General features: G+C 39.7%; 1 protein-coding gene across 1 annotated transcript in view; it reads left to right on the top strand.

Moving 5' to 3' along the window:
- The window catches only part of si:dkey-112m2.1 (transmembrane protein 132C), a 150,090-nt gene that overhangs the window by 90,544 nt on the left and 31,838 nt on the right, over nucleotides 1-27,708 (top strand). The window contains exon 4 of the mRNA XM_061698408.1: nucleotides 2,916-3,059. Within this exon, the coding sequence (XP_061554392.1) occupies nucleotides 2,916-3,059 (144 nt within the window). The remainder of the gene's footprint in view (nucleotides 1-2,915; nucleotides 3,060-27,708) is intronic.

Below are 27,708 nucleotides of genomic sequence, written 5' to 3' on the forward strand. Positions count from 1 at the left end.
GTGCACCGTCTGCAGTGATGCAGACTCTGGTATGGTCTGTCGTGGTGAAGAAGGACCTGAGCCGAAAGGCAAAGCTCTCGATTTAATGGTCGATCTACGTTCCCACCGTTACCTATGGTCACAAGCTGCGGGTCATGACTAAAAGAATAAGATCACGGATGCAAGCGGCTGGAATGAGTTTTCTCTCCGGGGTGTCTGAGCTCTCCCAGGTTGAGAAGCTCAGTCATCCGGGAGGGGTTCAGACAGAGTCGAGCCGCTGCTCCTCCTCATCAAGAGGAGCCAGATGAGGTGGCTTGGGCATCTGGTTAAGATGCCCCCTGGACGCTTCCCTTGTGAGGTGTTCCGGGCACGTCCCACCGGGAGGAGGCCCTGGGGATGACACAGGACACGCTGGAAAGACTGTCTCCCGCCTGGCCTTGGAAGAGCTGGAAGAAGTGGCTGGGGAGAGGGAAGTCTGGGCTTCCCCCGCTTTGGCTGCTACATGACATGACAGGCAGTGTTTTGCAGAACCATGGCTTGTATGATAAGCTCAGTTTCATTTCTCCTCCAGTTTACATCTCTATGTAGTTATAGGCACTAAATCAGAATTGGGTGTTACCATGTGCAGTGTAAATGCAGCTTTTGCAAAGATTGAAGTTATAATGACACTAGGACTTTTTGGGAGAATTTTCACAGTGCCTTTATTTTTTAAGATCTTTTGGTACTAGGGAGCAGAACTGCATGCATTTGAAGGGTTGGTTTTTAAAATGTGTTTCTTAAAATACCATAAACATTTCAAAACATCAATGCATCTGACTTGTGTAAGAAGTCAAAACAGTTCTGACTCTAGGGTTAGTTAAAACAAGACTTCAGCTCTTTAGATGATCAGCCCCCTTGTAGTCCTTCACCAAAGCTAAGTATGTGAGTCAGTGATTACTTTGCTGTGGAAAAGGTGGGCTTTGAAAAAAGGAGGCCAGGCGGCAATCAGTGCTCTCCCTCTCCTCCACGCCAACAAGCTTCATCTTATCCGTCAGGAGCAGTGAGCGACACGAGTTATTGTCACATCTGTCGCCTGGATACCATCAAAGACACCAAGTTGAACACAGAGGATGAGATGGCGGTGGTTATATCATTACTTTCCATTAATGTTGAGCTTCTCCTTTTACTTCTGTGTCTTTTGCAGCCCCCGAATAAGGGCAGACTCAAATTATTTAAAAGTAGTGGGGGAAAAGACGAAAAGACCCAACATTCTTTTTTGACGAAAAGGCGTGTCATAATCCTCACTGTTGTTGTTCCAGTTGTTTTTCTTCGCATCTGCCTCATCTGTCTGTTCCATCTTTTTGACCACCGAAGATAGACTGCCCTTTTCATAGCAGCTAAATGTGCCCATTTGGAAACTGACATGATGGAAATCCATACTCATTAAGTTGGCAAACATTTGGAAGCAGTTTCCAAAATGTAATGTTGAGATGCAACACAAATTAGATACGAACACTAGATGGTGGCAGCGCGAACTTCACAACAAGCAGCACTTCGGCATACAGTAAACAATTCTTCCAAAAACACAACAACAAGGCCAAGCGCTTGCTTCAAGCTGTTTATTTCGTGTCCCAGTTGAAGTTTACTGTCAAACTAAACAAAACACAAAGATAATGTTGTGTATTTAAAACAACACAACTTTGCCTTAGGAACGTCCTCTAGCTTAATGCTAACCCACAATACAAAACACCATAGACGGGCTAACAAATGGCATTCATGTCACAGTGTTATAAGCAGATATTTTAACACAAACCGTGAGGCAACACATGTAGATGGACAATACAACACTAAAAGGTGTATTATTGCAGCTTACTGAGCAGTTGTGACTGTCTCCTTCATGTATATCTGTATGTCTGTATTATACTGCCCCCTGGTGGCAAAGGGGCACACACAAGAAAGAGACATGAATTCATCATGGTGCACAAACGTCTTGACATTCTAATTCATTATTACAGGGTTTTTTTGACCGGTGTGTGCTATTTTCTTATTTAAAAACGTAAAACATTTTTCGTTGGTGCTTTATGTGTGGATGTAACAGATTAGTGGAATTAATGGAGTGTTTTCAATTACAGCCATGGTCATGGAAGTAATCAAACTCGTTAGTCAAGGTACCAGAGATGATATCGAAATTGTGTAATTTACTTACTGGTCTGGCATTCTTATTGAAGTGTCATCTGTTAACTTCCATTGTCAAACACAAAGTTCAAAACAGAGGTAAATGATGATCATTTTAAGTTGTAAACATGGATGTTTTGTTGTCTCCCTCCTTCAATTTGCCAATTGAATAACCTTAGTCTGAATCAAGCCCTCATAAAAGATTTCTCATGTTCTCCAAAAATGGATGCGGTCCAAGAATAGTAAGAATGTTTGGCTGCCGTTTGCTACTTTTTGCATGAATTAATGTTTTCTGCGATCTAATATGTGTGTAACTGATGACTTCACGTCTTCTTTTCATAGAGGAGGAGGAGTTTGTGTGTGTGCAGTGAGTTTTGTGCCTTTCCGTAAGTGAATATCTAGTAGCTTCGTTCAGATAACTTTGGATGCATCTGGGACAGCAACAAATGCTTTCAACACAAAGGGTCGGTAGCAGTGAGTTTCTGGTGTCAAATGTCACTCTCTGGTTTTGGTTTGTCACTATCCCCTGATACACTAGCGTCATACTGCCTCTGATACTATGTCAGAAGGCGGCAAATATGCGAGTTGACCACAACTCCCGATCCCGCATCAGTAGCCTACCTAACACACAGGACCAGGAGCGAGGAAAAAAGCAAATCTAGATGGCCTGTGTGGAAGAGGCTTCTGAGACTGTCACAGAATGCCTCACAAACTCTTATTGTAATTGTTTCTTATAATTCGCTTGATTTGTTTTTAACCTAGTGTACTGGTTTGTTTTCCAGGGTGAAGCTGAAAGATGGAGTGGCATTCCTGGGGGCCAGAGCCAGTAACCCGGTACCGTGGACGGTGAGTCAGGATGTCAGAAGTGAAGGTCACAGAGTCGTCACCCTGCACTGCCGAAGGAAGGAGAACAACTTCGGTCAAAGGTACGTCTGGCTGACCTCATCAATCGATATGAGCCAGAGATACTCAAATGCCAAGACTTCTTCAATGTGTGAAGACCTACAACAAAAGGCAGCGTGACTCTGCCTTAATTCCTTTGCCTGGGTATACAAATATAACTTCTCAAGTTAATGGAATATAATGTGTCATGTACAAGTAGTAACAACAACATCACCTAGGCTGCCGCAGTCATTTAAAGACTAAGGACTCTATTTTCGTTGATGGCGCATCTATGGCGGTGTCCAAATGGGTGGACAACGTGACAGTTTGGTGGCTGAAAGTCGTTCTTAACTTATGCCTGCTCAGATCAAGTCTAAGTCCTGCCGCAGCTGGTCTAATGCGATTCTGGTGAATTTGATTGGGGCACAGGCAGACAGATAGGCGAGCTCCACTCCACAGTCATGTGTAGTTGATGTCAGGTGTATTCCATTCATAAATGTGTAAACAGCGAGCATCAAACCCTCGGCATTATTGTAGTAATCAATTCATTGAACGCATTATTATCATCATCATTATTTTTTTTTAATCATCCCACTGGGCACAGCTATGGGGGGCACTCTAATGACTCACTGCGCAGATATATCATCCACATGTGGAAGCCTACTTGCAGTTCCGTAGAAATGTACTTTACGCGCTTTGATCTCCCGGACTCGAGCAAATCTGTTTCTTTTTGAGAAAAATTTGGTTGTCTGCGCTGCTTCATATCAAAGACTCTCAGTGCGGGGCACATTTAAAGAGAATGACAGGACATGATTGAAATCGGCTGTGATCACTCCCACAGCAACGCAGCCCTCCTATTTTTGATCTGCCGGGCTGCGCTTGTCTGCGAAATAACCAACACCGGATCTGAATTGCCTCTGCGCAAAGTTATGCCACGTGCCGCGTCGGTTTTACGCCAGTCACGAAAATAGAGCCTTGCAGCTTAGAGCGGCACATCCGCCTCAAAGTTGGATGTTTGAATCCGACATTCCTGTGTGGAGTTTGCATTTTCTTTCCATGCGTGAGTTCTCTCCGGGTACTACGGGTTCCTCCCACATTCCAAAAAATGCTTCTTCGGTTGATTGAAGACTCTTAAATTGCCCTTAGCCGTGAATGTGAGTGTGAATGGACTAAAGCTAATAGAACTGAAAGCAACATTGATTGCAATTTGCATGACTTTTGGCACTGTTCTCTGCAGAGTTCATCGTATGTCCTGTTGTTGTAATCATCAAAAAATAGCAAGCATTAGAAAGATGCCCTTCAAAATACACTGAGAAATACAGAAACACTCTGCACAGCAGGACTTTGATTGTCCGTAAGTCATCAAATCACATTCTTTTTGGATTCTTTGAGATCAGTCTAAAAAGGCTGAGAAAAAGGCACTACACCATGTACTGGTCGCTACTCAATCACAGCGCGGTTATAAATGAGGCACTGAGTGGTTATTATTGACTGCAAAGCGAACAACCACACTAGCTTCCAAAATCAATAGTCAATGTGCTATTCTCTGAAAGGAATTACCTATTATTTTGCGGCTTTAACATCCATCAGGATAATTACCCAAAACTAATTTTGATGACATGCGTTTTAAGTCATACATTTAAAAAGTTAATTCTAAGCTATAAAAAGCATTGGGCCTAGATGCAATGTACACTGTTACTCATTGAACATGCGACTGTATACACATACACGGGCCAGAATAACTTACATCCGAGATCTTATGCTCATTCACTAGGCGAGGTACAGTGAGGGGTCTGCACGCTGATAAGTGCCCCAAGAAGTTTGGGGGGCACCTTGCCTTCATAGTTTTGCGGTTCACCTTATTCCTGTTCAGCAACTAGTGCCAATTGCCACGCTTTAGTTTGTATGCATATGACACTATAATGAAAAAATAATCGCTGGCTGTGATTTGTTTTAGAAATGCCCTGGAAATTATACATGATGTGAACTCAAAACAATTTAAAAGATATTACAATAGGAAATCGACTATTTCATATTTTATCTTCAAATACAATGAACCATTTGAACCGTTTGTGCTGACAGTACAATCAACTTTCAAAGTGATTTCCAAAGGGCTTAAATATATACTGTATATTCTGATGTAAAGTGTAAGTGGCGCCTGTATTTATGACACCTTATTAACAGAAACAGGACACAGGAAACGGCTCAACCCTGACTGCTCTTATGTCCTTCTGGGTGTCCAGACGATGACAGTGTTGAATGTCATTTACATGCATCTCTCTCAAAGCCCATCTGCGGAGACTTTATGAGTCATAGTGTACACGGCTGTTCAAATGAAGGTCATACGCACTGAACCTGCTATTGTATCCTGACATCCTTTTTTCGCCAACAAAAGACTTCCTCAAGCAATGAGATGATAATGTGACATCCAACAAAAGCCTGTGCTTTTTTTTCTTAATTGCAAAAAATACATTTGTTCAGTACTCTCTGAAAAAGATTCTGTTTTCTATCGGAAGTTGTTAAAGGTACTCTGTATAATGCCAATCTGTACCATACAACTTTTTCCTTGATCAATTATGTTCAAAATCAATCAAATAATTATAATTATTTTCAGATATTATTTCAATTAATTTCAATAGGATAATCTCTCTTTGAATGTCCGGATTGTAAAGCGCAGAATGAATGCGGCCTGGAGGACTTTTGCATTAGCGTAGGTCTTTGTGGATGAAGCTAATTTCCCGCATGACATTGTGCTGTTTTACTTTAGACTGCAAACTAGTTGAGACAGAATCAGCAGAGAGCCCTTGCTGACTGCAGCCAATTAGTCCACTTCATTTTGCTTTAAAAGACACACGAAACGATCAGTTCCCCACAATTGTCAATGATCAGTTAACCCATTCGTTATTGTACTGCGCTAAGATGAACGGAACTGTTCTGTACGGTTCATTTTCACTATTTTACAAAAATTATCCAATCATGTAACATTTAAAAACATTTTTAATTTTATTAGATCTTTCTTTTGTCGCTGTAGTTGCACTAGTACTGAAAATAGTCCATTTGTTCTAGAATGATTTACTTTTCTTAATCAGTATATTTTTTGCAGGGAGTCTGCTTTAAAAGGGACATATTTTGCTGAACCAACTTTTTCTAGTATTTGGTATATAATATTGTCTCTGTGGTGCCTCAGTAAACATGTGAAATATGAATTAAAGTCGTCCACGCATTCCTAAGTTCCAGACGTTTTTCTGCCAAGCGGGCTGAAATCAGTTCATTCGAATTTCTCGACCTTATCTACGTTACCGCTCCCGAGTCACGGTGCTCTCACCAGCGCGTGTTCGACACGCGCTGGAAAGGGGGCTGTCTTAACCAAATATAGAGAAAGCGGATACAAAATTGGGTCAAACAGAAGTAGCTGTCAGAGGGGCCTTTTCTAGACACTTCTATGACAAAACCAAGGTGTTTTTAAAATGAAATTTACACTTTTATACTAAGTCGATGTTAGAGAGTCACTCTATGGAGGTCTAAAAAGATAAAATACGGGACCTTTAATAAGGCATATGGCGATATGAGTCATGAATGGTACCTGCAGTAAATTTACACGAAAGGAAATGCCATCACATGACCTCCAGATGTAGTATGGATGGATCCTATCTATCCATCCATTTTCTTTTTGACTTGTCCTCATTCGGGTCATGGGTGAGTTAGTCTTTCCCAGGTGATTTTAGGCAATCTGAACCTTGGAGTGTCATTTCATGCTCCGTAGAGAAAAGCCATCATTCAGGTTAAGTACAAAAAGATCAAAATTATCCAGCACTTGAAAAAAATTGAGAACAGTGGCTACTGGATTTTGAAATAGGGGTTGAACTGACTATTTGCAAGGACTTTTAGAGGTTGAAGTTACTAATCACGTCTTTTTAACATTTGCACTTCCAAACGACCAAATTTGTGATGACTAGTTAGTGCTAATGAGGACTTTTTTAAAATGTGTTTTATTATTATTTTTTAATACCGCATGCAACATCACCACAACACTTGTTGCTTTACACAGGTGGCAGTAAGGTAAATAGCTGTATGCTATACCTAACAAAGTGAACAGTATGTTATTTAAAATGTCATTATGTAATGTAGCTTGTTGATGATATACTTACGTTTTATTAGCATGGTTATGGCTGACACTAAGCGCTATTTATCTAAATAAAAATGTAGATGATCGACCAACTCGTCCTCTTTTCATACAGTAGCTGCTGTAACTGAAAAACATTATCAATTACTTTACATTATCATCAACTTGACCTTCATCACCTTAGCACCGACTTAAAACGATCTGAAGTAGTGCAGTCTCTAGTTTGAAAAGACAAGTGCTCCGGAACAGCTAATGACTCAAGTCATTTGAAGCTCATTTTGTTTGCAGTAAAACCTGCACGACTGCTGTGAGTTCGAGTATGAGATGAGTGACACATAATGGCATCAGCGCCATCACACAGAGACAGGCTTCATGAGTTTTATCGTGAGAATTATTAAAGGAAGGAGAGTATCCATCCATCCATTTTCTGAGCTGCTTATCCTCACAAGGGTCGCTGGCGTGCTGGAGCCTATCCCAGCTAACTTCGGGCAGGAGGCGGGGTACACCCTGAACTGGTTGCCAGCCAATTGCAGGGCACATATAAACAAACGACCATTCGCCCTCACATTCACACCTACGGGCAATTTAGAGTCTTCAATCAACCTACCACGCATGTTTTTGGGATGTTGGAGGAAACCGCAGTGCCCGGAGAAAACCCACGCAGGCACGGGGAGAACACAGGTGGGGCCGGGGATTGAACCCCGGTCCTCAGAACTGGGAGGCAGACGCCCTAACCAGTCGCTCACCGTGCCGCGGAAAGAGAGTAATCAACGTAAAATTCTAACAATGTGTTACAGTTCTTAGGCTGACCAGGTGTCCTCTTTTAGCCCAAAGATAGGCCAATTTTATATTGCACTATGACTATGTGTTTGTCTTTAAGTCTCACCTTATTGCATGTTCTTGCAGTTTAAAAAAGGAGTCTTTTGTTGGAGTCGTTATAGTTGGAGTATAGTACAACCCCAATTCCAATGAAGTTGGGATGTTGTATTAAACATAAATAAAAACAGAATACAATGATTTGCAAATCATGTTCAACCTATATTTAATTGAATAAAAAGCTTGGACAGGGTCATGTTTACCACTGTGTTAGATAAACCTTTTTTTTTAAGAACATTCAATAAACGTTTGGGAACTGACGACACTAATTGTTGAAGCATTGTAGGTGGAATTCTTTCCCATTCTTGCTTGATGTACAGCTTCAGCTGTTCAACAGTCCGGGGTCTCCTTTATCGTATTTTATTTTATTTTCATAATGCGCCACACATTTTCAATGGGAGACAGGTTTGGACTGCAGGCAGGCCAGTCTCGTACCCGCACTCTTTTACTACAAAGCCACGCTGTTGTAACACGTGCAGAATGTAGTTTGGCATTGTCTTGCTGAAATAAGCAGGGCCGTCCATGAAAAAGACGTTGCTTGGATGGGAGCATATGTTTCTCCAAAACCTGTATGTACCTTTCAGCATTAATGGTGCCTTCACAGATGTGTAAGTTACCCATGCCATTGGCACTAACACAGCCCCATACCATCACAGATGCTGGCTTTTGAACTTTGCATCTACAACAGTCCAGATGGTTCTTTTCCTCTTTGGCCTGGAGGACACGACGTCCACAATTTCCCAAAACAATTTGAAATGTGGACTCGTCGGACCACAGAACACTTTTCCACTTTGCATCAGTCCATCTTAGATGAGCTCGGGCCCAGAGAAGCCGTCGGTGTTTCTGGATGTTGTTGATAAATGGATTTTGCTTTGCATAGTAGAGTTTCAAGTTGCACTTACGGATGTAGCACTGAACTGTATATACTGACATTGGTTTTCTGAAGTGTTCCTGAGCCCAAGTGGTGATATCTTTTACACATTGATGGGGTTTTTTGATGCAGTGACGCCTGAGGGATCGAAGGTCACAGGCATTCAATGTTGGTTTTTGGCCTTGCCGCTTACATGCAGCTATTTCTCCAGATTCTCTGAATCTTTTGATGATATTATGGACCATGCTAGATGAAATCCTTAAAATTTTTTGCAATTGTACGTTGAGGAATATAGTCCTTAAACTGTTCGACTATTTTCTCACGCACTTGTTTACAAAGAGGTGAAACTCACCCCATCTTTGCTTGTGAATGACTCCTTTTATACCCAATAATGACACCCACCTGTTCCCAGCCTGTTCACCTGTTCCAAACAGGTGTTTGATGAGCATTCCTCAACTTTCTCAGTCTTTTTTGCCACCTGTCCAAGCTTTTTTGGAACGTTTTTGGAACGTGTTGCAGCCATAAAATTAAAAGTTAATGATTATTTGCTAAAAACAATCAGGTTTATCAGTTTGAACATTAAATAGCTTGTCTTTGTAGTGTATTCAATTAAATATAGGTTGAACATGATTTGCAAATCGTTGTATTCTGTTTTTATTTATGTTTAACACAACGTCCCAACTTCATTGGAATTGGGGTTGTAGAAATAGGTGGTCCTCAGTACCGACATACTACGTTTCAAGATTACGAACAGAGCACAGTGAACTAGTTTACTAAATTACCGCCATACTTAGTTTTTCATTTGATTGTTTTATATTTATGGTCTATTTATTTATGGCCTAGAATGGTTTTTCATACAAATATTTGCTGTAATTAAGATAATCCCAAGAATGGACATGTGTTATTCATAATAGCTTTTTTGTTTTGTTACAAAAATGCATACTAATTTGCGTTATGTCACACGGAACTCCATCGTAAACCGCTCACTCGCTCACTCACTCACGGGTTTCAATGGAAGAGGTTTATGATGCTTCAAGATAAGCTCTTGAGGCAGTTGGATTGGTGAAATCCTGCAATGCAATCTCACAAATCCTTTTAAGAAGCTTGGAGCTGATACGACTGACGGCGGTCAAAACAAACATGACCACGCAGTTTAGTTTGATGAGAAAAAAGCCAGAGCTGCAGGTGTATTTGCATGTAAAGTGCTGAATTCAAAAATGGGTCGATGCTTGTAAACAATTGCTACTCTGAAGAGATTAATGTATGCTGCTTAAACACTTGTTTTCGAGTTTACGGATGACACGCAATAAACTTATGGCAGCGGCCTACAAATCGTTATTTTCATACAAGTAATTACTATAATTAAGACATTTTCATTTTACGAACGCCGCATGTAATTACAAAACCACTTTCAAAAAGTCGGTCATCTACTACCTTATCTGGTCTACACAGGAAACGCATATTTTTAGAACTTATTAATTTAATGACTAATTTTCACATTAATTCAATCTGTCCTAGTCCTCATTTTGTCGTTAATTCTGTACTAACACTTAGCTTCCTTTTTTCAATTTAGTCATTTTTGTTGACCACCAGTGGTCCAACAACATTTTAGCAGATAATTGTACAAGACATTATATTACCATCAGATTGAACTATTATCTATAGCAACATGAGTGCAACAACGGAAGTGTTTTTCATTCATATGTTCACTGTAATTCTGACTTTCTACCGCATTAGCGTAGGTTAGTAATGGACTGTGGTTTGTTTCGACTTAACATATTTAAGTTACGTCGCCTCCGTAGGAAAGTAAATGTCTTAAAACTCGGACACCTTGTATCATTGTTTGTTTGTATGTTTCAAACAGTTTCTATCGGCGGTTCATCTGATTTTAAAAAATGTTTTTTATTTTTTTTGTGCGGTTACATGCAAGGAAAGCATCAGAACCCTTCTGCTACCTTATATAATTTGAGCATACCTACAGTATATGTGACAAAGGCAAATTATCGTTCTATTATTGGGTGTGGTGATGAGTGTTATTCATCTTCTCACATATTGTTGAAGGAAATTCATGAATGTGTAATAGAAGTCCCAGTGGTGCTCGATCGGCCCATAAGTGACAAAGGCTCACAGAACGGCATTGTTTTAAATGGTTGCTCTCTTTATGGTGCCTACAATGTAATATTTTCACCTTTTACGTGAAATTAAGTCAATTCTCTGCCTTTAGTAAATACATTTAGTCTTGTTTTTCATAAATCATGCGCAGCCAATATTTCATCACCCCAGTGTGTCCATAGAGGCTCTTCAGATGCCAATCCAGCATATTTCAGCCAAAAATGCTGATTGCTATCACAAAGGGTTATGGTCAGCAGGTTTGTTTGAGGGTAACTGTATGCAGACAGCAAAGATTGCAGGCTGGTTCTTGTATTGTCGAAGAAAATATTGCAAAAAGTTGGAGATTAACGATTGAGGCTATGTATGTGTCACTTTTTCCTGTTGGGATTTAAAAAAAAAAAAAAAAAAAAAAGAAATTGCCCACAGCAATGGCAAATTTTGTCTTGAGAATTTGTTTTTTCTTTTTGTCCATTGAACTCAATGAAGATTAACAATATTAATTCTATATTATTAGGGGAAATCACTGCACGCACCAGTAACATTTAAAAAGAACACATCCAGCCTATTATTAATCCTCAATATGCTTTAAATATTTTCCAAGTTTCCCCTGTTTGGAATTACTCACCTGAGCCATTCAGGAATACTCATAGCACCTACGGAGTATTCACAGTCAGCACGTAATGCAATGTGCATTATGTTGTGGCAACATATCACAAGACGGATCAAGAATAAGTAATCAAAGTATTTATGTCTCTCCGTAGGGTTCCATTTGAAGCAGCTTGGGTCTCCAGGCGGTAATAAAGCAAGCTGATGCATTATGAAAGCAGCGCTTTGGTCATCAGACAAAAAGCACCTGTTCAGTTAGGAAGATGAAATAGGTCAATTAAAGCATCTTGTTCCCTGTTAGCAAAACGATGCAGTCGTCTTAACATCAAGTGAATTGTATTGTATTGCTTCATGGCTGTGTGACTTTGGGCTTTTCTCCGTCCCCATCAGCTGTGTGCATAATTAAACCCGTGTGCAAATCTTTTGGCGGTGACATCAACAACAGTAGCCTGTTTATTGCCTTTGTTCTGAAAAAAGGCGTACTACAGACCCTAATAAAAAAATCTTTTAAACTAAATACAAATCCTGTACATACCGTACTTACATTTCAATGATGTTTTCATGGCTGTGTTTACACTGAGAAGTAATTTAATTGGGCAAATCGGAATATCTCTGGCCTTTCACCCATAGTCAGCTGAGTTAGTTAGTTTTCAGCAGCCTGAACATTTGCATATGCATACTGCTGCAATGTCAGCGTAGCACGTTAACAAAAACAGTCTAGCATTTAATTGTGTATCCCTTTTCCAAAGTATCCACATTAATCTTTAGTTGATTTATTGATCAGGAAAGAACCTAAGGAGTTAAAGTAAAAATAATAATTTTATAAAAAGGACTATTTGTTTCTGTTTGCTCAACCTCTCAAACAGATTGCGGGAGAACTACTGTTGCTCAGTACTCAGTTGGACACTAATTGAACCTAATAAAGAAATTATTTATTATTAAAAGATTGGGTCTGATTGACCTTTCAAATGTAATTTCAAATCCAAAGTATTATTATTATTGCATTATTTCTTATCAAATGGAACTGAAAAGGTGTTTTTTACAAATGGTAATTCATTTATATGTTCTTTGCTCAGACCGGCAGTATAGAAGATGTAAGAAAGACGTATGCAGGGTGAAGACTTAGCGAGGGAGACTGATCATTATGGTATGCCTCAGGTCACACCTCCTCCCACTGCCCCTCAGTGCTTATTCAGATATGCAGAAATTGACTGCACAATTATGCGAGTGAGTGCTAGGCTGGAAGAATGGGCAGTACTCAAATGTTTTCTTCCTTCCTACAATAAATGTGGACTAAGTCCCATCTGCGCGCATGCACGTAGCCACTTTGTGTGCTGTCTGACTGAAACAATCATGTGAACAAATAGAATGCTCATGCATGTTTATTGCTACAAAGTCCGTACAGCGTCATGAAGCAAGCCGCTACATTCAAAGAACCTGCTGTTGCGAGACAGGTTTCCCTTTGTGACCAAGTCATCGTAAACATTAGCCGAAAAGACTGACAATCACGCAACAACAACAAGAAACAAGGAAAAACGTGAAATGTTAATGTTCCGGTATGTGAATTAGTATTACCAAGTTTGCTATAGCTTGCCAAATGTTGGACAGAGTCACATTAATGTTAAATTGTCTGCGGGCCCAAAAATGTTTATAATTGCCTATAGATCTCATAAGATGGCACCAAAGCATTACATTTCTACTTGACAGGGCTGTGGCCCTCCTAATAGAAAAGTAGTGTTCCGCCACTCACTTCAACAGTTCGTCGTCACCAAGATGCCACAAGACTTTGCCAAAGAACTAAGTTTCTAGATAGGACCTTAGCGCCATCGTGTGGCATGGTAGGGAATTTTGGAGCGAGCGCGAAAACAGCAAAGAGCTGAGTTTTTCAGCAAACAACAGAGGATAGCTTCCCTAGAAAAAAATCCGCGAGAAACAAATGGCAACTATACAAACATAATACAAACCAGAAGTTTCTATCACAGTATGAAAACACCACCTTGATAGAGGCAACGAAACCCATAACCTCCACAGACATTATTTCTTGATGTTGCGAGGGTTAGTTCTTACTACATCTTTTGAGGACTGGTGGCTTGAAGTAGGTTCAGCAGCGGGTTGAAGCTGACTTTAAAGCGTCAGTGTCATCAAGGCTCCGTGTTAGCCCCAGCCATCTGTTGAGGGAGATGACACGCTGTAAACCTCTCCGGGTTTTTCGGTGAATCCGAGGAAGCAAGTATCACCGTGATAGGTCGGAGGCTTCTGTTGATCTCAAATATTTAGCATACTCTGACAGAAGAAAGGTAGAATTCCTTTGCAGCAGCCGTCATTCCATTTGTTGTGCTTCTACATCAATGGAAAGCAGTGAGAGTATCTGCTCACGTGGCGAGATTGCCGACTGGAATTATTGACTGTTATTATTTTTTTAATGGGCCACAGTTGGAATTAATGTATTAATTAATGTTCTTATTGAGTTGACTTCTTTTTCGACAATTATACAGATTAACATCCATACAAATTAGATATTGTGTGTGTCCTGATTGAAGAGAAATGGCGATGGCACTGCTAATACAACTACTAGATGGGGGGGAATTTAAGGGTTGCCTTTTAACCACTAAAATGTAACCAGATTTTAATTTTGAGATGAAATATGAGCCTGTACAATCATTCATTGCACCCGACTTTTAAAATCCAAAGGAATCTTGCTTTTACATGCAGTAGTAGAAATGGAAAATGGAAATGTCTTGACTCCCTCAAATCAGTTGAAAGTTGCACGCAGTTGACCTATAGCCAACCTTTCTACTATTCTTATCCTGTCTGATTCAATTTCAAATACAATCATGACACTTTCAAAATGATTCACAAACTCTATATCATAATCCCAAAAGTTCAATACAGTAGTTTGAGGACTCCACTAGATCTTGGGGCTACGATCACTTTATATGCATTAAAAGCACTTGCAATAGCGACGAATGCCAAACCTACAAAATAGGGCTCTGTGAATATTAAAAACAAAATAAAGTGCTTGACTCTCACCATACTTTGTCTTTCATGTGAGGTTGTGAACTATTTGTGAACTTTTTCCATCTGTGCTTCCTCTAAGTCATATTTGTCGGAATTTCCATTTTCCGCTCCCAGTTTTGCAGCTCCAAACACCTTAAAATACATATTGCATGAGCCTAAAAAGACGGCAACGCAGTATTGAGCACCGCTGCTATTCTTCTTGTCTATCTAGCCCAACACCTTGTAGTGCAGCAGCTAATGAATATGGAGAAACACATTTTGGGGTACAAATCCTTGGTAAATACTTCAGCTCTATCAAGTTTTACGTTCTAACTCTGTGTTTTTTATTTATCTCTTGTTACAAGCTAAATGTGTCTTAGGGTAAAACTCTTAAATATTTCCATTTTTGTTTTGCAAGACAAAAAAGAAAAAGAAAACCACTATCCATTAACCTGCCATAAAATCCTGTTGGAAACATTTATGCAAATCTGCTTAAAGCACGAATCACTACATTTTTCGAAGTCATCTTGGCTTATGCTTCGAACTATTACAAATATAGAGATACTATATATAATGAAACAATTATTAAATAATATAAAATGAAATATACAATAATATTGTCGAAATTACCATAGTCTTTTTTTTTTTAAATCTGAGAACAAATCATTCACAAAAATGAATGGGGCAATTTTATATGCACACACATTTAAACAAGTAAGACTTGATAGAATACAAGTTGTTGTTTCTGTAAATTTAAAAGCTGTCAGTGAACATCCCCAGAGCATTCCTCATTTAAACAAAAAAAATATATTTTTGAATTTAAATGAGTGTACTGCTGATGCGCGACAAAAAAATAAAAATGGTTGCATCTTATATCTTGCTTGATCAAAAATCATGCAACTGAGTGTATTTAAGTAATTAGACTTTTTTTCTAAGTCCTGGAAAGTACTAAAGCCTCTCTGCTCTAAAAAGATGAATTCATAAAAAAATATATATCTTCACCAAGGCACTCATTTTACAGTCATAAATAAAATAAAAAAATCACAAAAAATGCACATATGTCGCAAAAATATGAATAATAATAGAATTATGACCTCTCCTCAATTTATTCACAAATTGACTTATAGTAAAGAGATAAATTTGTAAAGATATATTTGGCGTAAATATATTAAACCTAAATAAACATAATTAAACAATAAATAAAACAAATTAAGAGAAATGATGATTTTGCGGAGCACCCTGGTGATCTCTCACTGTCCTAGATAACTGCAGCAAAATAAAATAACTCCAGACAACTGTTTCTTGTTGAGAAATATGAATATGGCAACAAGTGAAAATGGTCTAATGACGGGCAGCCAAGCAATGACAAAACTCATTTCGAGGGCACTGAAGTTGCAAATTTGCAGACTAATGAGTCGGATACTGATGCACTATCCTTGCCAGCCTGGCTGACCTCACTTCATTCCCTGTCTGCCAGTCCAACAGTCATACGCATATTTCCATCCATCCATCCATCCATCCATCCAGTGGGATCTTCAACATTCTCTCAATATCAATGACAAATGATAAGGGTGTCATGTTTCAGGTGGGCCTCACAGATCACTTTTTAAAAAAGAAAAAAAAACATTCTCAGCTTTCACACGAGTGCAAAAATAAGTGAATTGGGAAAAAAAATTATAACATTTAAAATCGATAAAACACAGCTTTTGACCAGCGCTGATGATGCATTTGCAGCCAGCCAGCCAGCAGAATGACAGCTCTCGTGTGTTTTACGCAATATGCTGACAAGCGAGGTCGCCAGACATCATGCAAATATTTTCTGGAAATGTTGGTCAAATTCATAATTGTACAACCCTTGGAGCATTTCAATTTGGAGATCCACCTTATTTTTGAGTTTGCATGACTGCCCATTGGATGAAAATCTATGTAGATCAGGGATGCTAGTGGTACACGGACTTACAATAGTGTTACTTGGTGCGTGGTATGTGGCAAACTTCTTAGGAATGAATGCATCAAATCATCGCATGCACTTCAAGCACCATCTTACAACCAAGCTGGGGCCACACAAGGACATAACCAGTGGATTCTCCTACCCTCCAAAAACATTCATTTGTATTTAACTTTTCAGTACAATTCATTCCCATTGAACCAGTTTGTTAGAACTATTTGGTTTTGAAACATTTATTTAGGCACAATTGTTGATTGAATTTTATGTTCAATACACTTTAATTGAATCATTATTTAAGTACATATTTGTTCCTATATTTAAGTGCAGCATTCATGTTCAAACTGTGCATAATTTCCCAGTCGCTTGCAATAAGTGAGCACAATACAGTTTTTTTTTTGTTTTGTTTTTTTTACTTTTACTTTTCATGTACATTTTTCAAATAATGTTCAGTTGTATTTAACTTGTAAAATATGTTTTCAATTAATATTTAAGAATGATTTGTTTTTTTAAACTTTTATTTCGGTACAATTTCTATTTAACTTTTATGTGCAATATATTTTATTTGAATAATTATTTAAATTGATTTTTTTCCCCCTGAATTGAAGCACAGTGTTCATGTGCGTTATGTTACAGTGGCTAACAGTAATATCATATTTCGATGTTGGTCAATATGGCGGTAACTGTAGAGCTAAGTATTTTTTGAGCTTGTACTTTGTGTAAAAGGTTAGAGAACCACTGATTTAGACTATAGAATAGACTAATAGAATAATTGCACTCTGCGCTGGCTGTCGTCAAGTAGTGAAAACCTTTCTGCCCAACTGACTTTCGAACAATTTACAAATGTATTAACATTCAACAATCAAATATCGATAACCAGAACCTGAACAGGTAATGTAAAGTACTTGAATGGTGCGTGCGTTCGATCCGACATCGGTTACTTGCCTTTGTTGTTCGTTTTCCACATTTGAGAGTATGTTCTCGTTATGAAAGTCGCAGTGAATCATCATGTACATGTTCACCCGGTTTGATAGATTTTTCTCATGCCATGGTAATAATCGCTCAAGGCCGTGTGTGTATGTGTTGTGGAAACATTGTCATCACTCCTCCACCCTGTTTCCCTTCACTCTCTCTTCCCGTCATATCAAAAGCAAGACCATTACTTTTTGGCTTCTCGTCAAAATTACGCCTTTGGATACATTTTTTATTCACATCTGAATGCATTACTATGTGCGGTGCTGTCACCCTACATTGGATAATGGAATTATACTTTACAAATTTGCTCTTGTGTAATTTGAGAATCTGTGGTTGCGGAGCTAAAACAAGATTCAAACGAAGAATGGTGTGTTTATTCACTGGCGGCAGGCAATGAGATGCAAGCCCATGCAAACATGCGTTGTTTAGGTTAGTGAATATGTCTCTGAGGCTGCTTTATTTCATGCCTGAGAGTAATTAGGAACTGGAGCCATTGACAGCGCAATGATGAGTGAAGATTGAACAAGAAAGGAGTTCGATACTCAGGTCTCTTCGGTTCGCCGATGAGGTCAGAGAGCCTCGCGCTGTTCCTTCTGATTGCGGCGAGCGTAACTCAAATGGCGAATGACCGCGTGGCAATCAATGGCTATCCCAAGCGGGACCGGTCGGACTGCTTTTACAGCTCAATTTAAATCAAAGTTCCCTTCAGTGCAATCGGATGCCTCTTTGCAAGATGCATGAACGTTAATTACCTTCCTGCTCTCGTTCTATGGCCTATGAATGCGCCATAGAACGAGATCCCACTAAAGTTAAATGTGTGTTGTTGTTGTTTTTTTTTTTTTGTGAGTAGACGTAATGTACAGAATACATATAGTTTACACTGCCTTCTAATATTGGAACAGTGAAACCAATTCCTTTGATTTTACAATCAACTAAAACATTTAGGTTTGACATCAAAAGATGAATATTAGACCAAAATATATATATATATCAACAGCTTTTATTTGTAGTTGTTTACATTTGGATCAGATAGACAACCAAGAAGATGACACTTTTGTACAGGAAAACATTCATGATCAGTAAGTTGCGTTGCCCAGGTGTGTCTTATGACTCCTACCAAATTGATTATTCAAACAATAAATAGCGCTAAATGTGTACCTTCGCGTTCAGATTTGCAACCAAATTGGTCAGGAGATCCTTCATCGTGCAGCAAGACACTGACTAAAAACACACTGCCGCCACTAATAAAACAGTGACGATTGACTTTATTTTGTATTACTCTTTGAAGGAAAAAAAATAAAAAGTGCTAAGGAGCAAAGCAGACATTTTTTTTTTTTCTTTTCCTGCATGTCCTTGAAGTGACTAGAGCTGCCTTTTTTGAAAATCCTTTAGAGACTATAGATAAGGGAGACAAAGCAATTACCCTTTCAGGTAGACTAATTTACATATGTGAACTATTGGAGGTTCAGGTACCATATATTTCCTTTTTTTAAAATTATTATTATTATAATATTTCAATACGTTCCATAATCCTTTAAAAGAAATCATCTATGACATCTTATTTGCCCATGTTTATCGCTAAGGGCACTAATGCATTCTGAATTGCTCTCTTCCGGCCGCCTCCATTCTATTTAAAAAGACTCCAGCGTTCAAGCCGTGCTCCCAACTACGTGTGGGAATCACGTGTTTGATCGTGTTTAATTTCATTTGAATGAGTGGCGTATGAATCCTGTGTGACTGTGCCTCATCATACCATCAGAAATATTCTTTAAAATGCAACACGTGCATGAGACTTATCCCCAACCAAAGCCGTCATCTTTAATGGAAATCCAGACTGACACCCTGGCACTAATGAAATTAAATTAATCTAATCTCAGTGTAATGACTGATAGCACATCCTCCTTCTCGGGTATACTGTGATAGACTGCGTTCATTGTCCCTCATGTGAGTCTCTCCCTGAACAGCTCAAGACATAAATTAGATATTTACTCTGGGTTCTATCATATCATGGACTCACATGCTGTCATTGAAGTGGTACATGCGTATGTGTGAAGTAAAACATCACTGATTGAACCCTCAGGGACTCGGACCTCAGCCTTGGCACTCTGTATAAGCCAGGTAAATACTAAAGTGTGAAGTCAGGAAGTCAATTTCTGACTTTTATCTTCTACATCTGCCAGTTGTTCTCTGTTGTGTCATGCAGTCACATTTATACAACACTCTTTTGATGTCCAATATTGACTTGAGCAGAGACCCACTATCAGATTGAGGAAGGCAGTGTTGAAAAAAGCAAACTCTCTCTATACTCTCGCAGCACTGCTTTTAAAAGCAGATTGTCTCGTTTCTCGGGGTATTTATTCTGGAACTTGCCATTTTTAAAAGTCAAATCATAGCCTATGGAAGCTGGTCTGTGCCTCCTGACTTGCACTTTATCAGCAGCCAAAGCCAGTGCTGGTGGGGACTTACCTACAGACAGTGGAGATTGGCCAGGGAGTCTGGTTTTGTTTGATAAGGCAGGTCTATTGCCCCCGGAACCTTGGACTCAGATCCTCTGATCCACTTCATCTTCCGATAAATCCACCCCCTGAATCATAGGCCACAGTTCATGTTTCGGAGCTTTCTTTGAGGTGCACTTTATACTTGGACAACTTGTCATGGAATTTTCTGCACATGGACTTCTACCTGCTATTCCCTTATGTTGTGCGTGGTGTTGAATTTAGATGTCAAATTTGAAATCCGAGTTGGTAAATTCTTACAGAACAGTACAAAGCTCATGTTACGTGCAATAATGTGTTAAGATGAGAAATGGAGACATATGAGGGGGTTAAAAGTTCATTTTGTAAGGCTGTTGGCTTGGATACTGCAGGTTTGCAGCTCAAGTTTCACTTGAGCAATGCCTCAAACTATCCCATATTTCCAATCTGTTAATATTTGGTGGGTTTGTTAAAATATATATATATATGTGTGTGTGTGTGTGTGTACCACTCGACTTTTTGAACACAAGTGATAGAGCCAGTTGGCTGTTAGCTAGCAGCGAGAGGGGGAAACTAATAAAGCAATCCACATCTTCAGTTAATGCTCCTTCTTGTCAAAAAGTACAAAGTCGCATGGATGACACCAGTCGCTGTCAGATCTGTCTGTTACCTGTTTGTTGGTTTTGTTGTTGTTTCCTTCTGTTGTTTATGTCCTCTCCCATTATTTTCCTAATAGGCTATGTCTCGTGCGTCTCATATTTCCTGTTTCATTTGTGCTCTACCAGTTCAGTCATCACCAAGCCTTGTATGTTCTATCATTTAACTTCTCTGTGATTCGTGGCGTTCGACTCCAGTGTGTGCCACATGTAACATTTTGTTCACATTGCTCCCACAAATTTTGGTCAGACTCTAAAATTATAGAGCTGAGTTTAAGGCATTGGAGAGGTGAGGCTCCAATGTCATGACAAACTACATTGTTTTTCTCTCTTTCTCTGTGTCTAGTGAAGATGTCAGGTTACTGTTTACTTGGCAGATTAATGAGGCAAAGGAGAAGTCAAGGATTGAGGTCATCAAGGGGTCATGATGGGTTCAGCAGTTTGATTAATGTGCATAACCAAGAGCAGGTTCATATCGAGTTATGTCGGGGCGTGCGCAAGCATGCAGGTTTGTTGCTTGCTCATATATCCAAGTGCGTCATAGTATGAGGGGGATCTTGAACTCTAGTGCTTGCCCACAAAGAAAACGACAGATAATATGAGTAGTAGAAATATAATGAGTCACCATCATCATTCCATTACATTAAGGTCAATTTGAATATGTGGCATACACTAACCATTTCCAGTCCTTTTAATTGTATTTTTTTTTTGCGCTGCAGTTAACTGGGGACCATTCTAGGATGCAGCTCACAATTGGTAGAAAATGTATTTTTAAACATTTAAGCAGTCCCCCCCAAAAAAGTGATCTGCCAAGTAGATTACATTCACCTTGGATTTGAATGATGGGGTAAGTGTTATTCCAATAATGGTGGCAATTACCACATTAGTTATGACATTTTAAAAGTAATGTTGAACTTAAAAAAAAACACTGTCAGATTGTTTTGGACTTGGAAGTTACTTTGCTACGTGTAATGTTCGCCAGAACTGTTCACTTAAGGGTAAGAGGCAGCCTACAAGACTGATTGCCAGTCAGTCACACGTCAATTGTGAATGAGGCATTGAGTGGGAATTGGTCCCATACCAGCTGCTTGAAAGGCAGCTGTGTTAACCACTGCACTACCAATGGCTCTGAAAATCCATCACATTTCTACTAATTTACAGTGCATTAGGTCCTCATGAATTCATAATATCAGGTCCATGCATTCATCCATTTCCCATTTTTCCTCATGAGGTAAGCGAGAGCCGAGCCCAGCTAATTTTGAGCAAAAAGCCAATCGCCGAGCACATAATGTCGAGACTCCAGCCTTTCATACACACATTCACACCCACAGACAATTTCTGTCTTCAATAAACCTAGCATGTATGTTCTTAGAACGTGTTAGAAAGCCAGGGTACTCGGAAAAAACCTACGCAAGCGTCTGGAGAGCATGCAAACTCCAAACTGCAAGTCTGGATCTGAGATTCAAACCCAGAACCTCGGAACTGGAAGGCAGACCTGCAGACGACTAGGCCAACGTGCCAGTCTAGTGGTGGCCTGGTAGTGTCCGCTTATGTGCGAAGGAGTGGATATTGACATGTTTCATGTGTATAATTGAGATCTTTCCATACTAGTTGAAGACACATTGCTACAGTATATTTGGTTGGGAACCTGAATGTGAACAGATCCCTACACAATACACATCCTGTCTCAGTTCAAAAGCAAATACACTATAACGAAAGACAGGACAGAAGACACACAGCTTGATTGTATACGGAGCAAAGTTTACGGCCCAGAAATTGAAATGTGGTATTTCAGTTTCGTGTTATGCAGCCTAATCAGTCCCTTGGGCCGATAATGACATTTTTTATTTTTTTATTTTTTGGGGGGAATGAGCCATTCAGGATGCTCTCCACAAAGAAATGCTAGATGATTCTTGTAGTCGGTGTTCAGGTGTCAGCAAAGGTAAAATGCCCCTACGTCTATCCACATACTCTAAGGCAGAATATTATTCAAGGGAAAAACTGTTGACGCTCTTCCGAGAGTAAAAAGAAAGGCACACGAGACGCGCAGATGCATTGTTAAAGATACTATGGTAATTTTAATCTAATTCTACAAGGCAAGATGATCGAGTTTTGAAAGAAGCAAAGTGAGGCTGAAACAGACAAGGCCCTGACTGTGTGCACATCATGGGATTAATAGCAGCAGGCAGCAACTGTAGGGCAAATACGTTGAGGGCAGGGTAATCTAATCCTTTGTCATCTATATATATGAAAAAGTGACATTTCTTGGTGGAGAGTTAACGCTCCAAGGGGGAGATTAGCCAGTTACACTACTTAATCTTATTGTCCGGGATAAGAGGATGAGCGCCTCTCGAGAATTTTACTAACACTCTGACGGCTCACAGAAATCAATAAAGAGGACTAAGCAATGTTTATACAGTGATTGATTGTGTTATAGGCTATTGTAATCACTTTCCTTAGCATGACTCAGAGTGACCAGCGTTTAAAAGGCTTTGGGCGATCATGGTGGCTCTAAATACCTTGGAAGAGGGTTTTTTTATTTTCTTTGATGACAAAGGGGATTAAGGCTGTCACAATATGTAGTGTGGCACACAAAGGATCACAGTTCCAAAGCTTCCTCATTGTAGTTGACAGTAGTACATACAATTATCTCCAGTTAGCGGCATCCCTAGATTTTTTTTTTCTCATTACTTTTTTAGCTGAAGTGAACAAGCACTCAAAGATATTATAGTCACATCGCTACAGTCACCGTACAGTACACTGAGGATATATAATAGAGTATCTATTATAGATTATTTTTTACATTTTCAGTAGATTTTCAGGTTTCCAGCAATCCACGAATTGTCAACATATTTTACCCTGAAGCAAATGCACCAGCAATTCTACAAACCTATAAGCCCACAGTCATTTCTCTGGAAATATTTAAACAGAGCAGCATTTAATGGAAATCCAATCACTACTTTTTTCATGATCTGGGATCACTCAAAAATTTTGTGACAAAGATTCACATTTTACACACAGTACATCTGGAATGCAGGACTGTATGACAAACGAGAATGTTGGGCAGTCTTCCAAATCAGCTGGAGCCAGAGTACTCATCAAATGAGGAGTGAAGCAGATGGCAGCAGCTCGTTGCCTTTGAATGTGATCACCAACCATTTCTGGTGCCTTTGCCACTGATTCTGCCGAATTAAGAATACACACACACACACACACACACACACACACACACACACAGTGGGTACGGAAAGTATTCAGACCCCCTTAAATTTTTCACTCTTTGTTATATTGCAGCCATTTGCTAAAATCCATCCATCCATTTTCAACACCGCTTGTCCTGGTTAGGGTCGCGGGACGCTGGAGCCTATCCCAGCTGGCTTCGGGTGAAAGGCGGACTACACCCTGAACTGGTTGCCAGTCAGTCACGGGGCACATATAGACACGGACAACCATTCGCACTCACATTCACACCGTCACTGAGTGGGAACTGAACCCACGCTGCCTGCACCAAAGTTAGGCGAGTGTACCACTACACCATCAGTGACTCATTTGCTAAAATCATTTAAGTTAATTTTTTTCCCTCATGAATGTACACACAGCACCCCATATTGACAGGGAAAAAAATGGAATTGTTGAAATCTTTGCACATTTATTAAAAAATCACACAGACCCTTTGCTGTAACACTAATATATTTAACTCGGGTGCTGTCCATTTCTTCTGATCATCCTTGAGATGGTTCGACAAGTTCATTGGAGTCCAGGTGTTTGATTATACTGATTGGACAAGATTAGGAAAGCCACACCCCTGTTTATATAAGACCTTACAGCTCACAGTGCATGTCAGAGCAAATGAGAATCATGAGGTCAAAGGAACTGCCTGAAGAGCTCAGAGACAGAATTGTGGCAAGGCACATATCTGGTCAAGGTTACAAAAATAATTCTGCTGCACTTAAGGTTCCTAAGAGCCCAGTGGCCTCCATAATACTGAAATGGAAGACGTTTGGGACGACCAGAACCCTTCCTAGAGCTGGCCGTCCGGCCAAGCTGAGCAATCGGGGGAGAAGAGTAAAGAAGAACCCAGCGATCACTGTGGCTGAGCTCCAGAGATGCAGTCGGGAGATGGGAGAAAGTTCTAGAAAGTCAACCATCACTGCAGCCCTCCACCAGTCGGGGCTTTATGGCAGAGTGGCCCGACGGAAGCCTCTCCTCAGTGCAAGACACATGAAAGCCCGTATGGAGTTTGCTAAAAAAACACCTGAAGTACTCCAAGATGGTGAGAAATAAGATTCTCTGGTCTGATGAGACCAAGATAGAAGTTTTTGGTCTTAATTCTAAGCAGCATTTGTGGAGAAAACCAGTCACTGCTCATCACCTGTCCAATACAGTCCCAACAGTGAAGCATGGTGGTGGCAGCATCATGCAGTGGGGGTGTTTTTCAGCTGCAGGGACAGGACGACTGGTTGCAATCGAAGGAAAGATGAATGCGGCCAAGTAAGGGGATATCCTTTTTTGAACATTTCCAATCCAAGGAAAAATGTCTGTGTGTCCATGTTGCTATTTAAGCCATGATTGGCTGTTTGTGCACTACGGTGGCAAGTGTCTTTTGATTGGTTGCAACTTGGAGCCTCATCTGTTACTTGCAGGCCCTAATTCACTCATTTCACACACCGCTTGAGAAGACTATTGTAAAAAATATGCCATCACGATAGAAAGAAAACAAGAAGGATGGATGGCTTAGCCAAAGAGGGGATGGTTGGTCAAGAGAGGAAAGTGGGAAGGAGACCAAAGTGGTAGAGGAATCCTCTGGACACCATGATTTTCTCATTTGTGGGTTCCTCTGCTCATTGTCCTCCACTGATGATTTCCTTGCTCTTTCAAGCTCATATTTTCTATGCATTCTCCTTCCTTTCCGCATTCTTCTGTCCTTCCTGTCTTACTCTCTGCCTCTTTTTCTTACTTAAAAAAATGGCATTATTCTTTTGGCAAACCAAGCTATGAGAACAAAAATGAAACAAATCACTAAAGTTGTAAAACGTACAATGAATGAAACACATCAGCAAAGTCTTATAGCCGTGCAGTATGAGCAAAACTCAATAGACATCACAGTAGAGCTCATATGTTAATCAATATATTATGATACCTTATAAAAATGTGTACCTCAAACATGTGTTTTACTTACTACTTAGGAGCGCTAACAGTCAACAGTAAATCTTTCCTTTGCCACAAAATGTCTTTTTCTGTTTGGATATGATGTAGTTATCATCACATTTCTCCTATTTAACATCACTGTTACCCTTCTGTGGTGGCCTTGCAAAAAAATAATAAATAATTAATTAATTTAAAAAGCCCTCAATGAATTGAGTTATATGAAGTCTCACGTGTCATCACTCTTGAATGATGACTGCTCAACCTCCCAAGGTTTTGTTTAGAAGAATATTTCTTCAGAACATTATGGTTAAACTCCGAATTGTTCCACCTTTCGGCATTTGCCTTGGGAGGTTCCACTACATTTATGAATATTTGAAAGCCACCACCGACCAAAATGCATTTTGGATGAGTTTCCTTTCTTCCTGTCCCCACACTTCACATTATGTTAGGTGGATTGAAATCGATGCCGATACTGTATGTCTATGCAGTACTCGGAATCCATAAAAATGCTCTCGTACTACACACAGACACCACACGATCAGCTTGACAAATACTTTACTCATACTCATCTGTGTGGAGATACTTGAACGACTGCAAATTATGCTCTGCAAAATGGATGATTAACTCCACTCTGGCGGCGAGCGCCATCCGGCAAACTTGGAGCTGCTTTGATCCAGCTGATCCAGATGTGCTCCCATATTGTCAAGAAGCAGTCTTATAGTTCCATTTACTCACTTGATTTTATAATTAGCACGCAGAGATAACATGGCACCCTCTGTTTGTATCCACCAGACTGTTCTTCTTTATCTCTTACTGTGTGTACAATTTTTACATAGTGGCCCTTGGTGTTTAGACTGACTGAATAACATAAAAATACAAAATAAAATAAAAATTAAAAAAAGGAATTATGTTGAAAAGGAAAACCTTTTCAACATAATTGCAAGATGTACTCTAATAGCATTATCAAGTTATTGGTATAAGTACTTGTAATTGTTCTGAAAAAGTGTTTTCGGTGCATCCCAGATCAGATCCATGATGATTTCAGTGTCGACCTTCTTTAAAAGCAAACTAATCCACACTGACAGGGACAGGCGTGATGTACAACGCTTCAATGGATCCTCAGGGAAATTTCCAACATTCATAATTTGGTTATTCTATTCTATTCCATTTTCCTGTTGACATGGTTTCAATTTAATGAATTCCTTCATTATCTGTCTTTCACACGTCAATGTTTATATTTGCCGCGGCATGAAACAAGGATCCCTGGAGGATGGAAATCCTTCCCCAGCCCTCGATAAACACAAGGTCACGACTGTGTTAGTCGTCTTCAACTATTTGGAACAAATATCTTGTGGTTCATGTCTCTGTTCTTTAGTGAATTATACAGGACCGATAAGATGTAAAAGTCACACTTTTTGAGCATCCTTAAATACTTTGCTCTACTATTCTCCAAAAGCCCACAAGGACTATATTAAAAAGCCTTTACTAAGCTATTCGGTTCTAAATCAATCCAGGCCATATAGAAGCAGTTTTAAAGCTGGTTCTCATAGTTCTTTCAGATCAGAATCACCAGCGGGAGGAGACAGATATTAGGCCTGATCTGATAAAACTCATTAGATAGGAGCCTAGATTCCCATGGGAAATACACACACACGCACTCACTCACACAAGGTTTCTGCTCCACTAGATTGTAATTTATTAATCATTACATTATAATGACCCCCCCCCTTCTCCATCATGAACTAATTTCATACTCACAAAGTGAGGTCAGTGACTGTTGAACTACACGATTAACGCGCAGCGCCCTTCTTATCCGCCGCGTCGCAAGAAGGCAGTGAATAAGAAGAAAATTTACATTTTGACCTGTTCTCAATGGGGTAGTGGCCACCACCTGGGTCCTGGCCTTGTTG

Source organism: Phycodurus eques, chromosome 15, assembly GCF_024500275.1.
Source record: "Phycodurus eques isolate BA_2022a chromosome 15, UOR_Pequ_1.1, whole genome shotgun sequence".
Lineage (NCBI taxonomy): Eukaryota > Metazoa > Chordata > Actinopteri > Syngnathiformes > Syngnathidae > Phycodurus > Phycodurus eques.